General features: G+C 39.1%; 1 protein-coding gene and 1 long non-coding RNA gene across 2 annotated transcripts in view; both read left to right on the forward strand.

Moving 5' to 3' along the window:
- LOC106024731 overlaps positions 1-18702 on the forward strand; it is a 42748-nt gene that overhangs the window by 16343 nt on the left and 7703 nt on the right. Inside the window, exon 2 of the long non-coding RNA XR_001198502.2 lies at positions 5742-5841. This is a non-coding gene — a long non-coding RNA (uncharacterized LOC106024731). The remainder of the gene's footprint in view (positions 1-5741; positions 5842-18702) is intronic.
- Positions 11757-15111, forward strand: LOC105016987 (homeobox protein Hox-C4a-like). Its single transcript, XM_010881248.3, has 2 exons — positions 11757-13721; positions 14243-15111. The coding sequence occupies exons 1-2, from the start codon at positions 13283-13285 to the stop codon at positions 14614-14616; spliced, it is 813 nt and encodes a 270-aa protein (XP_010879550.1). The 5' UTR covers positions 11757-13282; the 3' UTR covers positions 14617-15111.

Consider the following 18702-nt stretch of genomic DNA (forward strand, 5'->3'; position numbering starts at 1 on the left):
TACTTTTTCACTTTTGGAGGTTGTGTGTTCTCAAGGGCCTAGGGCGCTTACCCTGAGTGGCTCGCAGGGAACACGTGATGCCATTAAAGTAAGTTTTATGGTTTGAGAGAACTGAGTAACCAACCCCTCAATATATTTACATCATATATAATCTTAACTGTCGTGAATCGCAGCTGTTGGAGTGGATGGACGGGTATGTAGCGTTTAGTGAGGATTATCTAGCCCCCAATGCTCTACTCTCATCGTTCGACTCCGGCAAATGGTTCCCAAACGTTGTAGTAAGTTAATAACCTTGTTTCTTTTACTTGTAATGAAGTAGACACCTGCCCCTTGTAACACCCAGGGGGGTTCATTAATACTGTAATTTAATGTAAGCCTGAGAAGTGCATTGGTGATCTGACGCTAATGGTTTTCAATTAGGCTCTTTACATTATGGCATTTTTGCTCAACTCAAATTACTTTTAAAAGTAGACTAGTTGCGCGTGAAATTAATGTAATGAGGTTTTGGGGTTAATCAGTTTATAATGTACGTGTGTTTCCTTCAGTTCTTTATATCGGAAGCCCCTAATTTCTCTTAACGTTTGTTTGTGTGTGTGTACATTTGTGGGTGGGGGTAGGAGTCATTACATAATACGAAAACATTGCAATTAGATAAAATAGTTTGTCAATCTAACAATCTGTTTTGATTCAGCAATCAGAATGTATACAGGATTCATAAGTTTATGTTTTCTGGAGGCAATATTAATTAGTATGAAACAAAATAGCTATTTTAGTTAATAATAACTCCTTAATCCTATAAATGCTCCTATAAATGCTCCAGCAAGTGGGTTAATGTGGTCAGAGGGCCATGACAGGCTAATTATAACTATATTCTATTATTTCCAACTTCATTTTCAACAGTATAAAAAAAGGTATATAATGTGTTCTCTATTGACTGATCTGCAAATCTTTTAGGGCAATATCATTGTATTACATTAACCAAAATCACAGATTTGTTTGAAAGCCCACTGAAGTTCCAAATCGTAATTCCCTGTTTTCTTGTTTGGAAAAAATCTAAATGTGTCCCATTTAAAAAATGCCTTGATTTACAGCTTGTTCAGTTGGATTCGAACCTTTGCTTTGGTCTACTTTGTAAGGTCAAAAAGTTGTTTTCGATTTTAATAAACCAATGAGGTACGTACGTGGGTTTCGATCATCCTATCAGCCAATCAGAACAGTGCATGTAAATACAGTGCGCAGGAAAGTATTGAGACCTATTGAGACCCCTTCACTTTCTCCACATTTTGTTCAATTATATACTTAAATTAAAATGTATTAAATATTTATTTGTCATCAATATACCCACAATTCGACAGAATAAAAAAGCAAAAACAGGTTTTTAGAAATTTGTGCCAATTTATTGAAAATAAAAAACTTAAATATTTCCTGTACATAATTATTCAGACCAATTGTTGGACATTGAGGTCAGCTGCATCCGGTATTCATTTAGATGTCTCTGAAACCTAGATGTCAAGTTCCACCTGCAAGTTAAAAAACTGCTAAAGCAATGAATGTTCCCGGAGGCATAGAGGAGTCCATCATTGGGAAACAGATGAAGTTTGAAACCAGGAAGACTTTTCCTCCAACTGGCCATCTGCCTAAACTAAGTAACCAGGCAACAAAGGCATTGGTCAATGAGGTGACCTAGAACCCAATGGCAACTTTAACAGAGTTTCAGAGTTTTTCTGCAGAGATAGAAGAAACTGCCAGAAGGACTACCATCTCTGCAGCACATCGATCAGGCATTTGTGGTAAAGTGGCTAGACAGAGGCCACTCCTGAAAATAAGCCATATGATATCCAGGTCTCTGAGAGCATAAGGAAAAGGATGATCTGATCTGGTGAGACCAACATCTGGGGGAGAACGTTTAGGCCTAAATGTCAAGCTTTACATCTGGTGAAACCAAGGTACTGCAATCACCACATGGCTAATGCCATCCCTATAATGAAGCATGTTGGTGGGAGCATGATGCTATGGAGATGCTCCTCAGCAACAGGGACTGGAAGACTGGTCAGGATTGAGGGAAAGTTGAAAAAAGCTAAATGCAGAGACATCCTTGTAGAAAACTTAATCCAGAGATCAGACAGGGCTGAAGATTAATCTTTCAGCATGATAGTCAGTACAGTATGAACATATCAGCAGTGCTATTACATTTAGTATCAGGGTTAAGTGTTAGAGATATGCCATTTACCGACTGTCTGAAACTGTTCACCAGGGGCTGTTCTGAACGTATTAATAATTTAATAGTGTGGCTTTGTGGTCGGGGATGGTGGGCGGGCGTTTCCACTACTGACTTTTTGATGGTTGTCAATGCAATTCCAACCAGTTGGGAGGCAGTTCTTGTTGGGAAATTGTGTAACCTTGTCCTTAACCTTCATAACATCTAACTCTCTAAAACATTTCATTTCATTTTCATGCTGATTACACAACACCACTATCTGTCTTGAACAAGCTGTTGCACATCTGCAGTCTGATTTCCTAAATTTTAATATCACCAAGGACATGCTATTTTATAGATCACAGAATCAAGTTTTGGATGACCCCAAAATTACTGCCGGAAAAGGTGATTTCATAGAACGTGTTACTTACTACAAATACCTTAGTTTTGGTTGGTGAGTTGCCAATGAAGCTAAAAATGTAAGCTTGTTTCTTCTATAGGGAACAAATCATGTTTGTCACATCATCAAAGAAAACATATTGAGCAAGCAACTTTCATGTCCCTGGTAGATTATGGTGATGTGCTGTACATGCATGCCTCAGCTTCCTTACTGTGATCTCTGGAAGCAGTCAATTATCCAACCTTGCATTTTATCCCATCTGCAAATGTTCACACATGTCACTGTCTTTTATCTACTTCAGTTGGTTGGGAGTCAATGACCTAGTGTAGAGTCAAGTTTCTGGGCATATAGTCAATACTAGATGGATAATGCAAAACTGAGGACAAATTAAGATAACTGTAAACGGGGTGGCAGTCTTCTTCAAGTCATGTGGCTTGGGGCTGCGAGCTGTACAGTGTCCTGTGGATTGCAGACTGGAGTCACTGGTATAGCATGTCATAGCTGCCATGTAGTAGTATAGAGAACATTTAGTGGCTGTGGACATGAACTATTTTTAGGTACTTCCTTTGATACTGACTGGTGTGAAGGTCTTGAGTGACAGGGAACCGGGCCCCGCTAATTAAATTGGCCATTTGCATCACCCTTTTAAATGCCTTGCGATCAACGGTGAGGCAGTTATCATACCAAACTGTAATATAGCATGTCTCTTAACTAGTGCAGTGGAGGAACCTTTTGAGGATCTGAGGGGTGCATATGTGCTTTCTTCACAACTCTGTGTCTGGACCATGCTAGGCTATGGGTGATGTGGACACTGAAATTACACATTAATTCCCACAAAATGTAGTAGAGATATCCCCTTGGTGCCCCATAGGTAAGCACCGTGGCCTTATAGCAGAGGCAAGCTTCAGCTAGAAGCCAGTGGATTGAGCAGAGGTGGGGGTGATGTGAGATGGGAAGGTTGGACACCAGGTGGGCTGTAGCTGTCTGCCGTGGCAGGGTTTTGGTGACACATTTCTGGTACCTTGTACCATACGTGATGTGACTGATTTTTACAATGGCCTCAGGGCCAAAAGTAGAATGCTATGAGAATCCCTGGAGGTGTCAATAGTATTAACTAGAAGAGAGAAACTCACTAGGCTTTGGCCAGACCCCTGAATGCATTGATAACGTGTTGGTAATTAACATGGCGCTCTTTGTAAAACAAGTGTTGTTGCTGGTGGTAGTAGAATTATTTTTAGTCCCCCCCCCCAAATAAAATTCTGATTCTGTTTATGGATGGAGCCATAAGGACCTCCACACCAGACATCCTATGTCACCGCTTGTTCCACTCCAATACACTGAGCGAGACATCGTCTTTTGACCTCAGTGACTGCGTGGAGTATCTGTTGGGGAAGTGTCCCATGTTACCAGAGAAGGTTATTTGCGACAGCTTGACCTTCACATTTGCCCTATACAAAATGTATCTCTAAAGTAAATCTGGCAATAAGTCTTGTTCATTTAAATATAACACATGTAGTGTAAAAACACTCTAAGTTTGACTTGGGCATGTAAAGCTTCAATCGGTTTTGGCTTTTTTGATGTGACTGCTGACTGAAATAGGAAGATTCATTTTAAAGAGTTTTCTGGCATTTTCATGCTTCATTAGACTGGGGAAAGACAAAGGAGTTTTATGCAGAAAGACCTTTGGGGGTGGATTTGAACTCATGGTATAGTTGTACATGGGCAGCGGAAGCAGCTGTAAAGACAACTCCAGGCCTTCAGTAAGAGGAATTCTGAAGTGTGCAGAAACTTTTTGACTGCTCAAATCCCTTTTATAGCACTTTGAATTGCCCTGTGTATGAAACTGACACTTGTCTTGTCTTAACTAATGGGACGCTGCTTTGTCCTTCAGAAGGACAATGACCTAAACACACTGCCATAGAAAGGTTGTTTACAGGCCAAGTCAATCACCCAAGTTTAATTTAATCAAGAATGCCTCTCATATGCTGAAGGCAAAAAAGCCCCAAAACAAGCAAGGCTGCATAACCCAGTTTCAACCTTCCTTTAGGTTTTTCTTCTCCAACCTTAATTAATCACAACTTATTCCAATACTTTTCTGGATAGAAAGCTAAATTAGCTGGTTCACAACTTGGGTCAGAAAGAAAACCTACAGGACATATGAACTAGAGGAACAGGTTTGGACGGCACTAAATATAATAGCCTATTTAAAAAACAATTGAATCACTTTCAAGCATTCAAAATAATAGATACATATATTACATATATATCTGCAGGACATGTCTTCACACCACAAGTAGTGTGACAACTACTATTTATGCCTGCATATCTCACATACCACGATTATGTCATCACATCAACTTTTACTGTTCTAATTGCCCAGTTTCAATTATCAATACGGTGCCAAATCAATTCCACAGAATGCCTAGTGTATGATGGTTTTTATTTTTCCTTTCAGTTGGTGTCCAACTGATACTTAAACAACCAGGTAAGGGGAGATCCTAAATAATTAGTGACCTAATTAATCAATAAAGTACAAGATAAAAGCGAAAACCTGCAGACAGTCGGACCTCTGTGGAAGTAGTTTGACACCTGTATAATAAAGCATCACAAAGGTTTGTGGTACAGTGGCAGCTCCTGATTGGCTGTATTAGGGGCAGCGACAAATGGTGACAGAAATCCACACCGATCAGCCATAACATTATGAACACCTGCCTAATATTGTGTAGGTCCCCCTTTTGCTGCAAAAACAGCACTGACCCGTCGAGGCATGGACTCCACTAGACCCCTGAAGGTTTGCTGTGGTATCTCGTACCAATATGTTAGCAGCAAATCCTTTAAGTCCTATATGTTGCGAGGTGGGGCCACCATGAATCGAACTTGTTTGTCCAGCATATCCCACAGATGCTCGATTGGATTGAGATCTTGGGAATTTGGAGACCAAGAATTTGTAGGCCAACACCTTGCACTTGTTGTTGTGTTCCTCAAACTATACCTGAACCATTTTTGCTTTGTGGCAGGGCACACTATCCTGCTGAAAGAGGCCAATGCCATCGGGGAATACCATTGCCATGAAAGGGTACACATGATCTGCCATAATGCTTAGGTAGGTGGTATGCGTCAAAGTAACATCCACATGAATTGCAGGATCCAAGGTTTCCCAAGCAGGATATTGTCCAAATCATCACACTGGCTCCGCTGGCCTGCCTTCTTCCCATGATGCATCCTGGTGTCATGTCTTCTCCAGGTAAGAGACGCACACACACCCGGCCATCCACGTGATGTACAAGGAAATGTGATTCATCAGACCAGGCCATCTTCTTCCATTTCTCTGAAGCCCAGTTCTGATGCTCCTGTGCCCATTGTAGGCGCATTCGGCAGTTAAACGGGTCAGCATGGGTACCCTGACTGGTCTGCGGCTACACAACCCAACACACAACAAACTGCGATGCACTGTGTGTTCTGATGCCTTTATATCAGTACCAGGATTAACCCTTTCAGTAATTTGAACTATAGTAGCTCGTCTGTTTGGAGATGCTCTGACCCAGTCGTCTAACCATCACAATTTGGCCCTTGTCAAAGTCGCTCAGATCCTTACGCTTGCCCATTTTTCCTGCTTCTAAGACAAACTTTGAGGACAGAATGTTCACTTGCTGCCTAATATATCTCACCCACTGACAGAGATAACGAGATTATCAGTGTTATTCACTTCACCTGTCAGTGGTCATAATGTTATGGCTGATCGGTGTATATTGCTCTTGCCAAGTAAACAATTATTGCTTAAATAAACCTATAACTATTAATGCAACATATTCATCTTTTGTTCAGTTAACACACTGGGCAATAATAAATAATACTGGCAGCGACAAGAATGTGTTTAGATCAAAACATATTAAAATAAACATCAACAATAAAATATTGATCACAATTAATGCTATATAATAGGCTATACTGTACAAAAACACAATCACATGGCAGGTTAACAAAAAAATAACTACATTAATAGCTAGACCAATAACTATCCAACTAGGGATTCTGATTTTGGCAACTTATTCAGAGAAACAAAAAGGATATTTGTACTACCAAGAAGTATTTATAAAAGTATGGTTAATAAATGACTAATCTAACAATACGTCATACAACATTGTTGCCCAGGTTGCCTTGCTAGCTAGCTACAGGCAGGAAGTCATCTCAGCAGCGGCTAGAAATGAAAACAAATTGATACATAGTTTTTATAATACTTACAACCAATGGCGAACATTAAATAGGAGCCACTTGGTTAGTCTAGCTAACTCTGATTACACATTTGACAATAACCCAAATAGTAAAAAAATGTCCAGCTTGCAGATGGTACGCTGGCACCACGCTAGTTAATTGCTATCTGGGATGGTTATAGCTAAGCTACTTTCACTGACAACTGAATAAAGCTACATACTGTAGCTAAAATATGTAGCCATGAGAGAAAAAGGGTAGTACATTTACATTATCTTGCATTATGAATGTAGTACAATAAATGGAATTAACTCATAAAAATCTGCTGAAAGATACAGTATATTTTTTAAAACACATATAATTACCAATTGAGTTAGCTTTTGCATTGTGGGGAGAAAACAGTCAAGATTGAACTTCAAGTGGTATTTCATTGATTGTACTGTCTAAATACCAAAATCCAAAACACCAAAACAATCCTGGATCTCTAACTCTTTGGTTTATTGTCCCCTAACAGGCAGCTCAAGAGTTGAACTTGATATAAAAAAAATTTCAACAATGTTCTAGCCTAGTCTAGCTGTACACTAAGTTAGCATCGCCTAACAGCTTTGCAATGTTTTCAGAAAGTGTGAAGCCATGCAGACATGCTTTAGTTCATCCGGGTAACTAGTTCTTTTTCCCAAGTTATGAGCATGTTGCTTTTCTCTGTCCCCTGTAGTTTGATGTCGCAGCTTGTTTGATGTAGATGTAAAGTTGTGCTCATAAGTTTGCATACAGTGGCAGAAATTGTGAAATTTTGGCATTGATTTTAAATTGTTTTACATTTTATTTAAGGATAGTGATCATATGAAGCCATTTATTATCACATAGTTGTTTGGCTCACCCAAATGGCCCTGATCCAAAGTTTGCATACCCTTGATTGTTTGGTCTTGTTACAGACACACAAGGTGACACACACAGGTTAAAATGGCAATTAAAGGTTCATTTCCTGCACCTGTGGCTTTTTAAATTGCAATTACTGTCTGCGTATAAACAGTCAATGAGTTTGTTAGCTCTCACATGGATGCACTGAGAAGGCTAGATACTAAGCCATGGGGAGCACAAAATAACTGTCAAAAGACCTGCATGACAAGGTAATTAAACTTTATAAAGATGGAAAAGGATATAAAAAGATATCCAAAGCCTTGCAAATCCAGTCAGTACTGTTCAACCACTTATTAATAAGTGAAAAATTCAGGGATCTCTTGATACCAAGCCAAGGTCAGGTAGACCAAGAATGATGTCTGTCCAAAACTGCCAGAATAATTTTTTGGGATACCAAGAAAAACCCACAGGTAACCTCAGGAGAAATACAGGCTGCTCTGTGTGGTTGTTTCAAGGAGCACAATACAAGGATGCTTGAACAGAAATGAGCTCGAACCAGAAAGAAGCCTTTACTGCGCCAATGCCACAAATAAGCCCGACAACATCTTGACACACCTCACAGCTTCTGGCACACTGTAATTTGGAGTGACAAGACCAAAACAGAGCTTTATGGTTACAACCATAAGAACTATGTTTGGAGAGAGGTCAACAAGGCCTGGAGTGAAAAGAATATCATACCCACTGTTAAGCATGGTGTTGGCTCACTGATGTTTTGGGGGTGTATGAGCTCTAAATGCGTGTGAATCTTGTGAAATTTAATGGTAAGATGAATGCAGCATGTTATCAGAAAATATTGGCAGACAATTTGCATTCTTCTGCCCAAAAGCTGCGCATGGGACACTCTTGGACTTTCCAGCACAACAATGACACTAAGCACAAGGCCAAGTTGACCCTCCAGTGGTTACAGTAGAAAAAGGTGAAGGTTCTGGAGTGGCCATCACAGTCTCCTGACCTTAATATCATCAAGTCACTCTGGGGAGATCTCAAACGTGCAGTTCATGCAAGACGACCAAAGACTCTGCATGACCTGAAGGCCTGCAAGAATTTGGGGCCTTATAGACAACTAATACAAAAGACTGCATGCTGTGATTGATGCTAAAGGGGGCAATACACAGTATTAAGAACTAAGGGTATGCAGACTTTTAAACATGGTTAATTTTTTCTTTGTTGCCATGTTTTTTTTAATAATTGTGACATTCTGTTATTTCCTACAGTTGAATGTGAATCCCATAAGAAATAAAAAACATTTGTTTTGCCTGCTCACTCATGTTTTCTTTACAAATGGTACATACACTCACCTAAAGGATTATTAGGAACACCATACTAATACTGTGTTTGACCCCCTTTCGCCTTCAGAACTGCCTTAATTCTACGTGGCATTGATTCAACAAGGTGCTGAAAGCATTCTTTAGAAATGTTGGCCTATATTGATAGGATAGCATCTTGCAGTTGATGGAGATTTGTGGGATGCACATCCAGAGCACGAAGCTCCCATTCCACCACATCCCAAAGATGCTCTATTGGGTGGAGATCTGATGACTGTGGGGGCCATTTCAGTACAGTGAACCATTGTCATGTTCAAGAAACCAATTTGAAATGATTTGAGCTTTGTGACATGGTGCATTATCCTGCTGGAAGTAGCCATCAGAGGATCATAAAGGCATAAAGGGATGGACATGGTCAGAAACAATGCTCAGGTAGGCCGTGGCATTTAAACAATGCCCAATTGGCACTAAGGGGCCTAAAGTGTGCCAAGAAAACATCCCCCACACCATTACACCACCAGCCTGCACAGTGGTAACAAGGCATGATGGATCCATGTTCTCATTCTGTTTACGCCAAATTCTGACTCTACCATCTGAATGTCTCAACAGAAATCGAGACTCATCAGACCAGGAAACATTCTTCCAGTCTTCAACTGTCCAATTTTGGTGAGCTCGTGCAAATTGTAGCCTCTTCTTCCTATTTGTAGTGGAGATGAGTGGTACCTGGTGGGGTCTTCTGCTGTTCAAGGTTGTGTGTGTTGTGGCTTCACAAATGCTTTGCTACATACCTCAGTTGTAACGAGTGGTTATTTCAGTCAAAGTTGCTCTTCTATCAGCTTGAATCCGTTGGCCCATTCTCCTCTGACCTCTAGCATCAACAAGGCATTTTCGCCCACATGACTGCCGCATACTGGATGTTTTTCCCTTTTCACACCATTCTTTGTAAACCCTAGAAATGGTTGTGCGTGAAAATCCCAGTAACTGAGCAGACTGTGAAATACTCAGACCGGCCCGTCTGGCACCAACAACCATGCCACACTCAAAATTGCTTAAATCACCTTTCTTTCCCATTCTGACATTTAGTTTGGAGTTCAGGTGATTGTCTTGACCAGGACCACATCCCTAAATGCATTGAAGCAACTGCCTTGTGATTGGTTGATTAGTTAATTGCATTAAAGAGAAATTGAACAGGTGTTCCTAATAATCCTTTAGGTGAGTGTATATTACCAATTCTCCAAGGGTATGCAAACTTTAAAGCACAACTGTAGCCTACTTTTTATCTTGTCCAGTCTTTTTTTTTTCTAGCCCTGTGGTATCACTGATGATGACAGTGACTGAGTGTTTATATTACTTTCTCTTTGGCGCCATCCAGTCAATATCTGATATAGTGTTTTTAACAATGTATGTATATTTCTTTTTTTAATTATAAAAGAAATGTATTACCAAACATTTCCCTGTGATGTTGTTCCCTAAGGTAATCTATTCAAAATGAAAAACAACTATTACAAATAACATTAACCTTAATGGTTAAGGTTCACTTTGGGTTAGGGTTAGGCATCACAGTAATGGCATTCTGGTTAGGATTAAGGGTAGGTAACGGATTCAATAGTAGGTAATTTGCATTTTCCAAAATAGTTACATATGCAAGTTAATACTGAAGAAATGTAACAAAAAGACCATTAAAATACATTAAAAAGCAATCGAATAATACAAAGTGATAGTGATAGGCCTACTATATATATATATATATATATATATATATATATATATATATATATATATATATATATATATGTATCAACCCTCAGGCCTAAAAGGCCTCTCAAGGCCTTACTTTCCCAAATGGTCTGACCACCTAGGCTTAATGAAGGATATTATTTAATATGAATAGTAGGCCAAGCTTTAGTAGCAATCACAGATGCAGTCATTTTTGCATTGTGAATATATCCAGATCATTGGTGCTTCAATATAATTTTGTTCCAACAGTCAAGAAGGCATGGTTTAGAAGGCATGGTTTAGATTTAGGCTACAATTTACTTAGTGTGTGTGTGGTTGGGGGGGGGGGGGGGCGGGGGGTGTATATTTAGGGACAAGTCAATTCAAGAATTACCCATAGGTTTAACCTATTCGAGATTGTTCAGTGCGCCACACTCGGGTTACCCATCGGTCAATATACAACACAATAAACCCCTCAGGGATAATAGAAGGTAATTTTTCATCTTCGACCGCTTTGTGTTCTCCATGTTTCCAAATTGAATATATATAGGCCTGTATATGTGCACTTACTGTACTGTACGTCGCTCTGGATAAGAGCGTCTGCTAAATACCTCAAATGTAAATATAGGCGGCCTAAATCAAAATCACAGAGCCTACTGTGATGACTAATTAAGGTTATTTTGAGGGAATGACTTTGAATGATATTTGACTCAATGTGATTTTTTTCACATGTATATTTTGTAGTGTGTATGTATATATCTCCGCAACTTCAGTTCCTTAGCAGGGATATACCCCTGCTTTCCAAAACCTGACATTCTGGATATTCAATTTAACTAATAGTGTCTCACAGTGTGGCCAACGTGTCCCACACATTTTGGCTTTCTGTGTGCATCCTGTTGAGACGAAAATACTCACTTCCAAGGCTATATATATATATATATATATAGACTATATATGTGTATAGGCTATATATATTTGTATATAAATTAAGCCACCATTTTATTCTGTTTTCATTATTAATAGCCTATAATATCTGTCAAGATACAGGTCCATATGTGGTGTTGTGGGTATTAACAATTTACAGGAGTTGCACCGATATTTCAAGTTTTCACAATGACAGCTATGGAAAAGTTCCAGTCGTCTATATGCACCCTGTAGAACCGAATTTGTGTTACGATATTTGCAAACCGCAAATTCGCCTCTACGGGAATACATGGGCGATTCCAATACCTCCGCTGTGTCAGGTAGAAGCCATCAAGAACATCTGATAATGCTTAAATGGATGTGAGCAAAAGTCCAACCTTTGGAAGATGGATAAGGAGAGGAGAAACTGGGCAGCAAATAGAGAGAGAATAAGATATTGAAAAGGAGAGAGCAGAATGATCTAGTAAACCGCAAAGGACGCGTGCGAGCAAAGATCATTTGAAGCGATTGATTTACAGCTTTTTACAACCCAATAAAACTCAGACAACATTCAAACTGGGGCCTTCGACTTAAGCGGGCGGGAGGGCGGGCGCGCGTGCGATTCTAATAAATAAGCCAAGCTAACTTTTATGTGTCGTTTTTATTTTTATCCAATAAAAACTGACACAGCAATGATGCCTATTATTTAGGAAGTCGAAGGCATTTAACCTGGAGGTTCAGCTCTCAGTCTCAATGGTATATTGAGTGGGGGACACTGTCGGTAACCCGCCAGGCCATTATCACTGATAGGGTTATTATGCAACTATAATTAGTAGACCATTGCAACTCCAGCTGCATATAACCACCTCTACCCCGACCCATTGCTAGTTTTCTGTTATATATTGGTGTTGTAATAACCTTACAATAATAGTAAAGATATTATAGCATAGTTTGCACATTATTAGTGTTTTCATATCGTGAGTAGCATTATAAATAGATCTTAACTAATCACATTATGGCCTAGTAGCTTGCCCATCTGGTAGTAGCATAATCCTCATTGGTTCAGAATAATTGATGTCAACCTATAAACGGTTGAAATAGGCTACTATTTTATGTTCAATCAGCTAGTCGATTATCAATACAGCCAAATCATGTACCCTTTAACGTGTGATATTTCCTTAAAATAAAAGTTTTCCACCTATTTGCTTTATTATTTCTGTTTTAGCCAATGGGTTCTAGGTAGGTCTATGTGTGCGTTCTCAATCCATGTTTTTTATAGTGAGATGTGCGGAACTACATAGATTATGTCACTCAACGTTACAGTGTTTTGTAAATGTTTCCTCTTCTCCCTGCCTGCTAGGTAAGTCCCCACATGTTCCCTCACATAGGCACATATTCTTGCCCTATTCAGTCATTTCAAACTTATATTGACAGAACGGACGTGTCCTTGTTTCGTGAAAACAATCTCACACATAGGCCTACACAAAGGGCAGCCTACACAAATATTCAAATTAATATTTTGTTCCTTATCCGGGAACTACTTCACCAGCTGCTATTGGACTGCTGTGTCACGTGGTTAAAGTAACTTTACAGGGTCGCTTGCTAGTAGGAGGGCTTTATGGACCAGAAAAACGACAAAGGTAGAAAAATAATTTTTCACTTCATAAATTAATGATCATGAGCTCGTATTTGATGGACTCTAACTACATCGATCCGAAATTTCCTCCTTGCGAGGAATATTCACAAAATAGCTATATCCCAGAACACAGCCCTGAATACTACAGCCGCACAAGAGACCCTGGCTACCAGCATCACCACCAGGAGTTGTATCCTCCGCGAGTGACCTACCAGGAGCGCCCGTATAACTGTGTAAGCATCCCCGAGCCCGAGCCCCAGACTGGCCATGGGCTCACACACTCGGGAAATCTGCTCGCGGGGAAGGCACAGACAGCTCCACGTGAGCCCTTGCCATCGTTACCCACATCCCCTACGACCCCACCGACTGTACCGTCCGCCTGCATCCAAGCCGCCCCGGAGCATCCCACCACCTCTGCCTCATCTAAGCAGCCTGTAGTGTACCCATGGATGAAGAAAATCCACGTCAGTACTGGTAGGCAATGTGTTGTTATTCTCTCCACTCGCTATCCCTCCCTCTCGCGCACTCATTCACCCTTACTTTGCGTAGATCGCCTGCCTAACCGGCTGAGCAGCCCCTTTGAAATTGCACATATGAGGCGGATTTACGAGTCAGCATTGGCAATTACACCAGCCATAAATTTTATAGTGGAGGCACTAGTCTGGACAGCCGTATTGCCATGTGGCTTTTTCGGTTATGTATGTGTCAGTGGGAGTAGAGTGAGAGAGGAAAGAAAGGGTAAGGATTTTTTTTGTAACGTTGAATAAATAATTCAGCTGCACCCTCGCAGTGGAAAAGTGCTACCCGTTTCTGAGAGCACTAGTCGAGTCCCTGAATGTGAAATATTTTATTGGGGTTTAAATAATAGTGATCCCATTCACCATTCATCTCATGATTTATTTTCATATTTCAATTCAAGACAATCTTGCTTCCTTCTTGTTCACTATTTTCCTTTCCTTTCTCCTCTTTTCTATTTACCTTTACAAAACTCTCAGCGAATCCCAATTACAATGGAGCAGACGCAAAGCGGTCTAGGACTGCTTACACTCGCCAGCAGGTCTTAGAATTGGAGAAGGAGTTCCACTATAACCGCTACTTAACTCGGCGAAGACGCATCGAGATTGCCCACACCTTAGTTCTCTCCGAGCGCCAGATCAAAATTTGGTTTCAGAACCGAAGGATGAAGTGGAAAAAAGACCATAGGCTACCCAACACGAAAGTGAGATCCTCATCTAACACTAGCGCAAGCTCCGGGTCCACCACAGCTTCAACAGCCAGCGCTCTTCCGCGTGCCCTGGGCTCCAACGCGGTGCTATCTTCCCAGGAACTCTCTCGAAAGTCTGTTTTCGAACACGACCAGGATTTATAGACGCTAAATAATATCTGGTAAAGCGGAAGAAAAAACTACGGATTATTTATTAAATATATATATGATTTTTTAATATATATTTCCTCTTCGTAGTGTTATTGTTCTTTCTCTCTGTCTAAAATTATTGAAGTATGCATGTTTATCGCATGGATTACTGCAGATTCAAACGGATTATTACGGTTATCAGGGTTTATTTATTCACAATAGTAATCGCTTAATTTTTAGAAAGTCGTTTTTACGAAAAGGTAATGTACGTTAATGAAAGTATTTGCCTGTGGCAGAATACGTATAGCTAACAATAGACCTACGTGTATTAGATGTACATGCTCAACTGTTTTATTTATTAACCGAAAAAAATAAATGTAGGATAATTTATTTTTTCATCTGCGGCGTGACATTAATCAGTATTGTAGTCTACTATTAAAAATATTTATTTTGCAATACATAAAAGTCAGTTAAATGTTGTGAATTTTTTTTTCAACACAACCACTTGAGTGAATTTTAGGAAATGAGGGTAGTGTGTTTTGTGATTACATATTTGTGATTTAAATTTAATTGGACTGATTGTAAAATGCAACAAAAATAAGTTTAGTGTATTTGTGATAATCGTAGTTGTCAATAAAATCGTGTAGTTTAGAATATGCTTCAGTGATCTTTATTTACATATTTGCCACAAAAAAGATTATTATTTTAACATGTGTTTTGAAAGTGAATCCATGTATGAGATAAGGAACCCTTCAGCATGCTTGCAAGAAGAAGTGCTTGGACCTTTAAGTTGTAGGCCTACATGTCATAGGAATAATGTATTGCTTGCTTCCCCTATAATTATTCTTTTCTTCTTTGAGTAAGAAGGGTAGTGTTTTCCGAGTCACCTCACACGAATAGTCTCTTCAGAGTTCACCAAAAGGTTGAGCATTTTGCACTCTCAAAACTACATACTTTAGTGTTTAGTTGTAATTGGTCCAAATGGTGTTAAGGTTAGGCTATAGTCCCAATGCCTGTCTACCTTACACTAGTCACTTTATGAATCACTCACACACCAATATTACTGACTTTGAGACTTAATGTGATGACATTGGTCTGTAATCGAAGTTTGACCATTAATAACGTCAGTATTTCGAATAGGTTGTGTGGACGTGCATGCACGCGTATTTCCATAAGCCAATGCAAAACTTGCACATCTGGACAATAACACAAAATAGTCATATTAAATGAAAGCGAAAATAAATAGCCATAACAAAATCACATAATTTTATAGTTTTTAATGTTATTTCAAGATTTTTCTTTAAAGTATTCAGTATTTTAATATTTTATTTGTAGAAAACAGAGAATTATTGATAAAATAAGCCCTGAATACTCAGCCAACAAATTAAACTGCACTAGCCAGTATATCTGTATATCTCTATGTAATTTAAAAGCGTGAAGGTCTCAGAATCACTGAATCTTTAGAGCATAGTGGTGATTCCGAAAGCCTGGAAATCCTCAATAAAGACGTCCTCAAGCAACTTTTCGCTTAATTGAGAAGTTATTGGTGGAAACTTAATGAATTAATGGGTCACTGTAGCAATGGGTTATTTTGAGTGGAGATGTGGCTTACTAGGATATATGTACGGCCACTACAGTCAGTTTCATTCCTGTTAATCTGTTCTCTCATATTGTTATGTTAAGGTTGAACACTTTTGTAAGAACCTGTGTAACTCAAGTCTAGAGCCTATAAAAATCCAAAAGTTGGATTAGCTACCACTTTTATGTAATCAGCAATATTTCTATTGCTTAGTTCAGAACACGGCCACCTCTAGAATATATTTTAAAAGTTGTTTTAAGGAATTAACCACTCCTATTAAAGTTCTGGTTTTAGCTTTTACACAGGGGTTCCTGAGACCATTTTCGGAGATTTTTCACCGGTTCTGCTCACGTTAAAATCCAGGAACTGTTGCTTCTAAAAGAGCGTATGTCGCATTAAATCAGTGTTTTTTTTAAATTGTTCTTATTTTAATTTATTTTTTTATTTTTTACAATATTCCACATGCGCGTAACAATTGATATATATTGGTTGCCTGTACAATAGTGCTCAATATGTTAAAAGGTTAGTTGGCAGGTCAAAATATTGTGTATTGAGGCCTAGAGTATATTGAGATATACTGTAGCATCCCTGGATTCAAGGTATACTGTTAAACGATTTTGGCTGAATGCTTGTTTTAATTGTCGTCATGGGTGCAGCATGGACCACTCAACTCTATAGTACAGACCCACATAGTGAACATTCTGGATTGCACCCAATGTAGAACAGAAAGATGAAGCATAAAGTTTAACTTTGCAGTGACTTTCAGAGAGAGTGGAATGCTACCATGTCTACCCGTTCTGGCTGCCATTATAGTCCAGGACGCGTGATGAGAAAATGAATGTGTGTGCATACCAAAACCACAACCTCCTGATAATGTCTTTTCTATACCACTGCGTTGCCAAAAGAGGCCATCCTATTTAACCATTTTTCAGGCTGATGGTGGAAGTGGCTAGGGTTCATATGGGGGACACGTTTTTGGTGCCATTAGATTGTTTTCAGTGCTCAACCCTTTCAATGGTCTGACATGGCTGGTTAGTGTAAACTAGTGGGTTCGATTGGCACTGGGGCTACCCAAACTAAAATATATGGAAGCACTATTGTAAAATACATTTAACACATCTGAAGTATATTTTGTAGTCTCATTGTGTGGAATAATAATAGATATAAATATCATAAAAATCACCCAAAATAAAGAAAATTATGAAGTGTTTTGTAGCTGACAAAAACATAAAAGAAATGAAACCTTTACTGAAATGGATTATAAATAAACATCAACATGATAACTTTATTACTAAAATTACTACATTGGTATGTTGTAACACCATGTAATCATGTCTTGTACATCAGCTGGCCAGGAATGCATTGGATAACCCTAACCCTATTTTGGTGGAGATCTTAAGAGTAAACTGTGACCCCATCCAAAGATACACTGAACATGGCCAACCAGGCAGGAAATAGCCCCTCCCACTTGGCCAAGCACAACCTCATACATCAAAAGATCACTAACTACTCTGAGACAAGGCAGAGTATAATCCACAGAGTTCACTCTCGTTATATATGCCCAAAGTCAGCAAAACTGGACAGAAAGATCTCACCAGGGCCTAAACTCACTCATGTTGACACTCTCCCATGCCATCACTAAAAAGGTGCTTCATGTAATGGCATGTGTGAGCGTGTGTAGACAATGACTAAACCCCTGTGATCTGAAGCAAAGCATTGCAGCGAACAAAGGGAGAACCTGCCAAGCACAGGCAATATTGGTGGTTCCTTAATGCAGTGCCTTCACAACCCTAGGCCAAACTACACCCAATCTTAGGACATATTTAAGAGGAGAACAAGACTGCATCTCTGACATCAGATCATTCCATAAAAATTTAGCTCCACAGGAGAAAGCCCTGTCTCCAGCTGTTTGTTTAGAACTTAAGGGAACTATTAGGATACCTGCATCTTGTGAAAATAGTGTATGTGTAGGCACTTATGGAAGGAACCATTTAGAGAGATAAGTAGGATCAGGTCCACGTTATGCTTTATAAATTAAGAGTAAAACCTCAAAATCATCTCTAGCCTTAAAATGAAGCTTTTTAAGTCTTGGACCAAAGTACTAATATTTGGTTCTTTTTAAAATTCTAACAGCAACTAGATACTTAAATATTCTTGTTCATGTTTCATACAGGATGCCACAGCTTTTAAATACTATGGTAGCTTTTATATCTTTTTTAGTGCTTATTTAGATTATTTCCGGAGTATTTTCATGTTGAAAATTAATTAATGTATCTGATCATTTGTCAATCGTTTTGGCATGCACTACCAGGCACAGCAGTCAATCTACAAGCATTAACTGGAGGTTTTACTGTAACATTTTCTGAATGCCTTAACATTTTGAAATGTGACAGTGGGTCATCAAATCATTGCATGTCATTTTGCTGGATGTATTTTATATCTGTTTATCATAATCAATTACATTTCAAGGCACTATAAGTTGCTAATTACATATACAAGTATTAAACCGCATTGTATGAAAT

The sequence above is a fragment of the Esox lucius genome, chromosome 17, assembly GCF_011004845.1.
Source record: "Esox lucius isolate fEsoLuc1 chromosome 17, fEsoLuc1.pri, whole genome shotgun sequence".
Taxonomy (NCBI): domain Eukaryota; kingdom Metazoa; phylum Chordata; class Actinopteri; order Esociformes; family Esocidae; genus Esox; species Esox lucius.

Excerpts from the sequence above, each read along its gene's own strand:
- LOC105016987 (XM_010881248.3), top strand. The coding sequence starts at position 13,283 with ATGATCATGAGCTCGTATTTGATGGACTCTAACTACATCGATCCGAAA. Across the intron at positions 13,722-14,242 it reads GAAAATCCACGTCAGTACTG|CGAATCCCAATTACAATGGA; the intron begins GTAGGCAATGTG and ends CAAAACTCTCAG.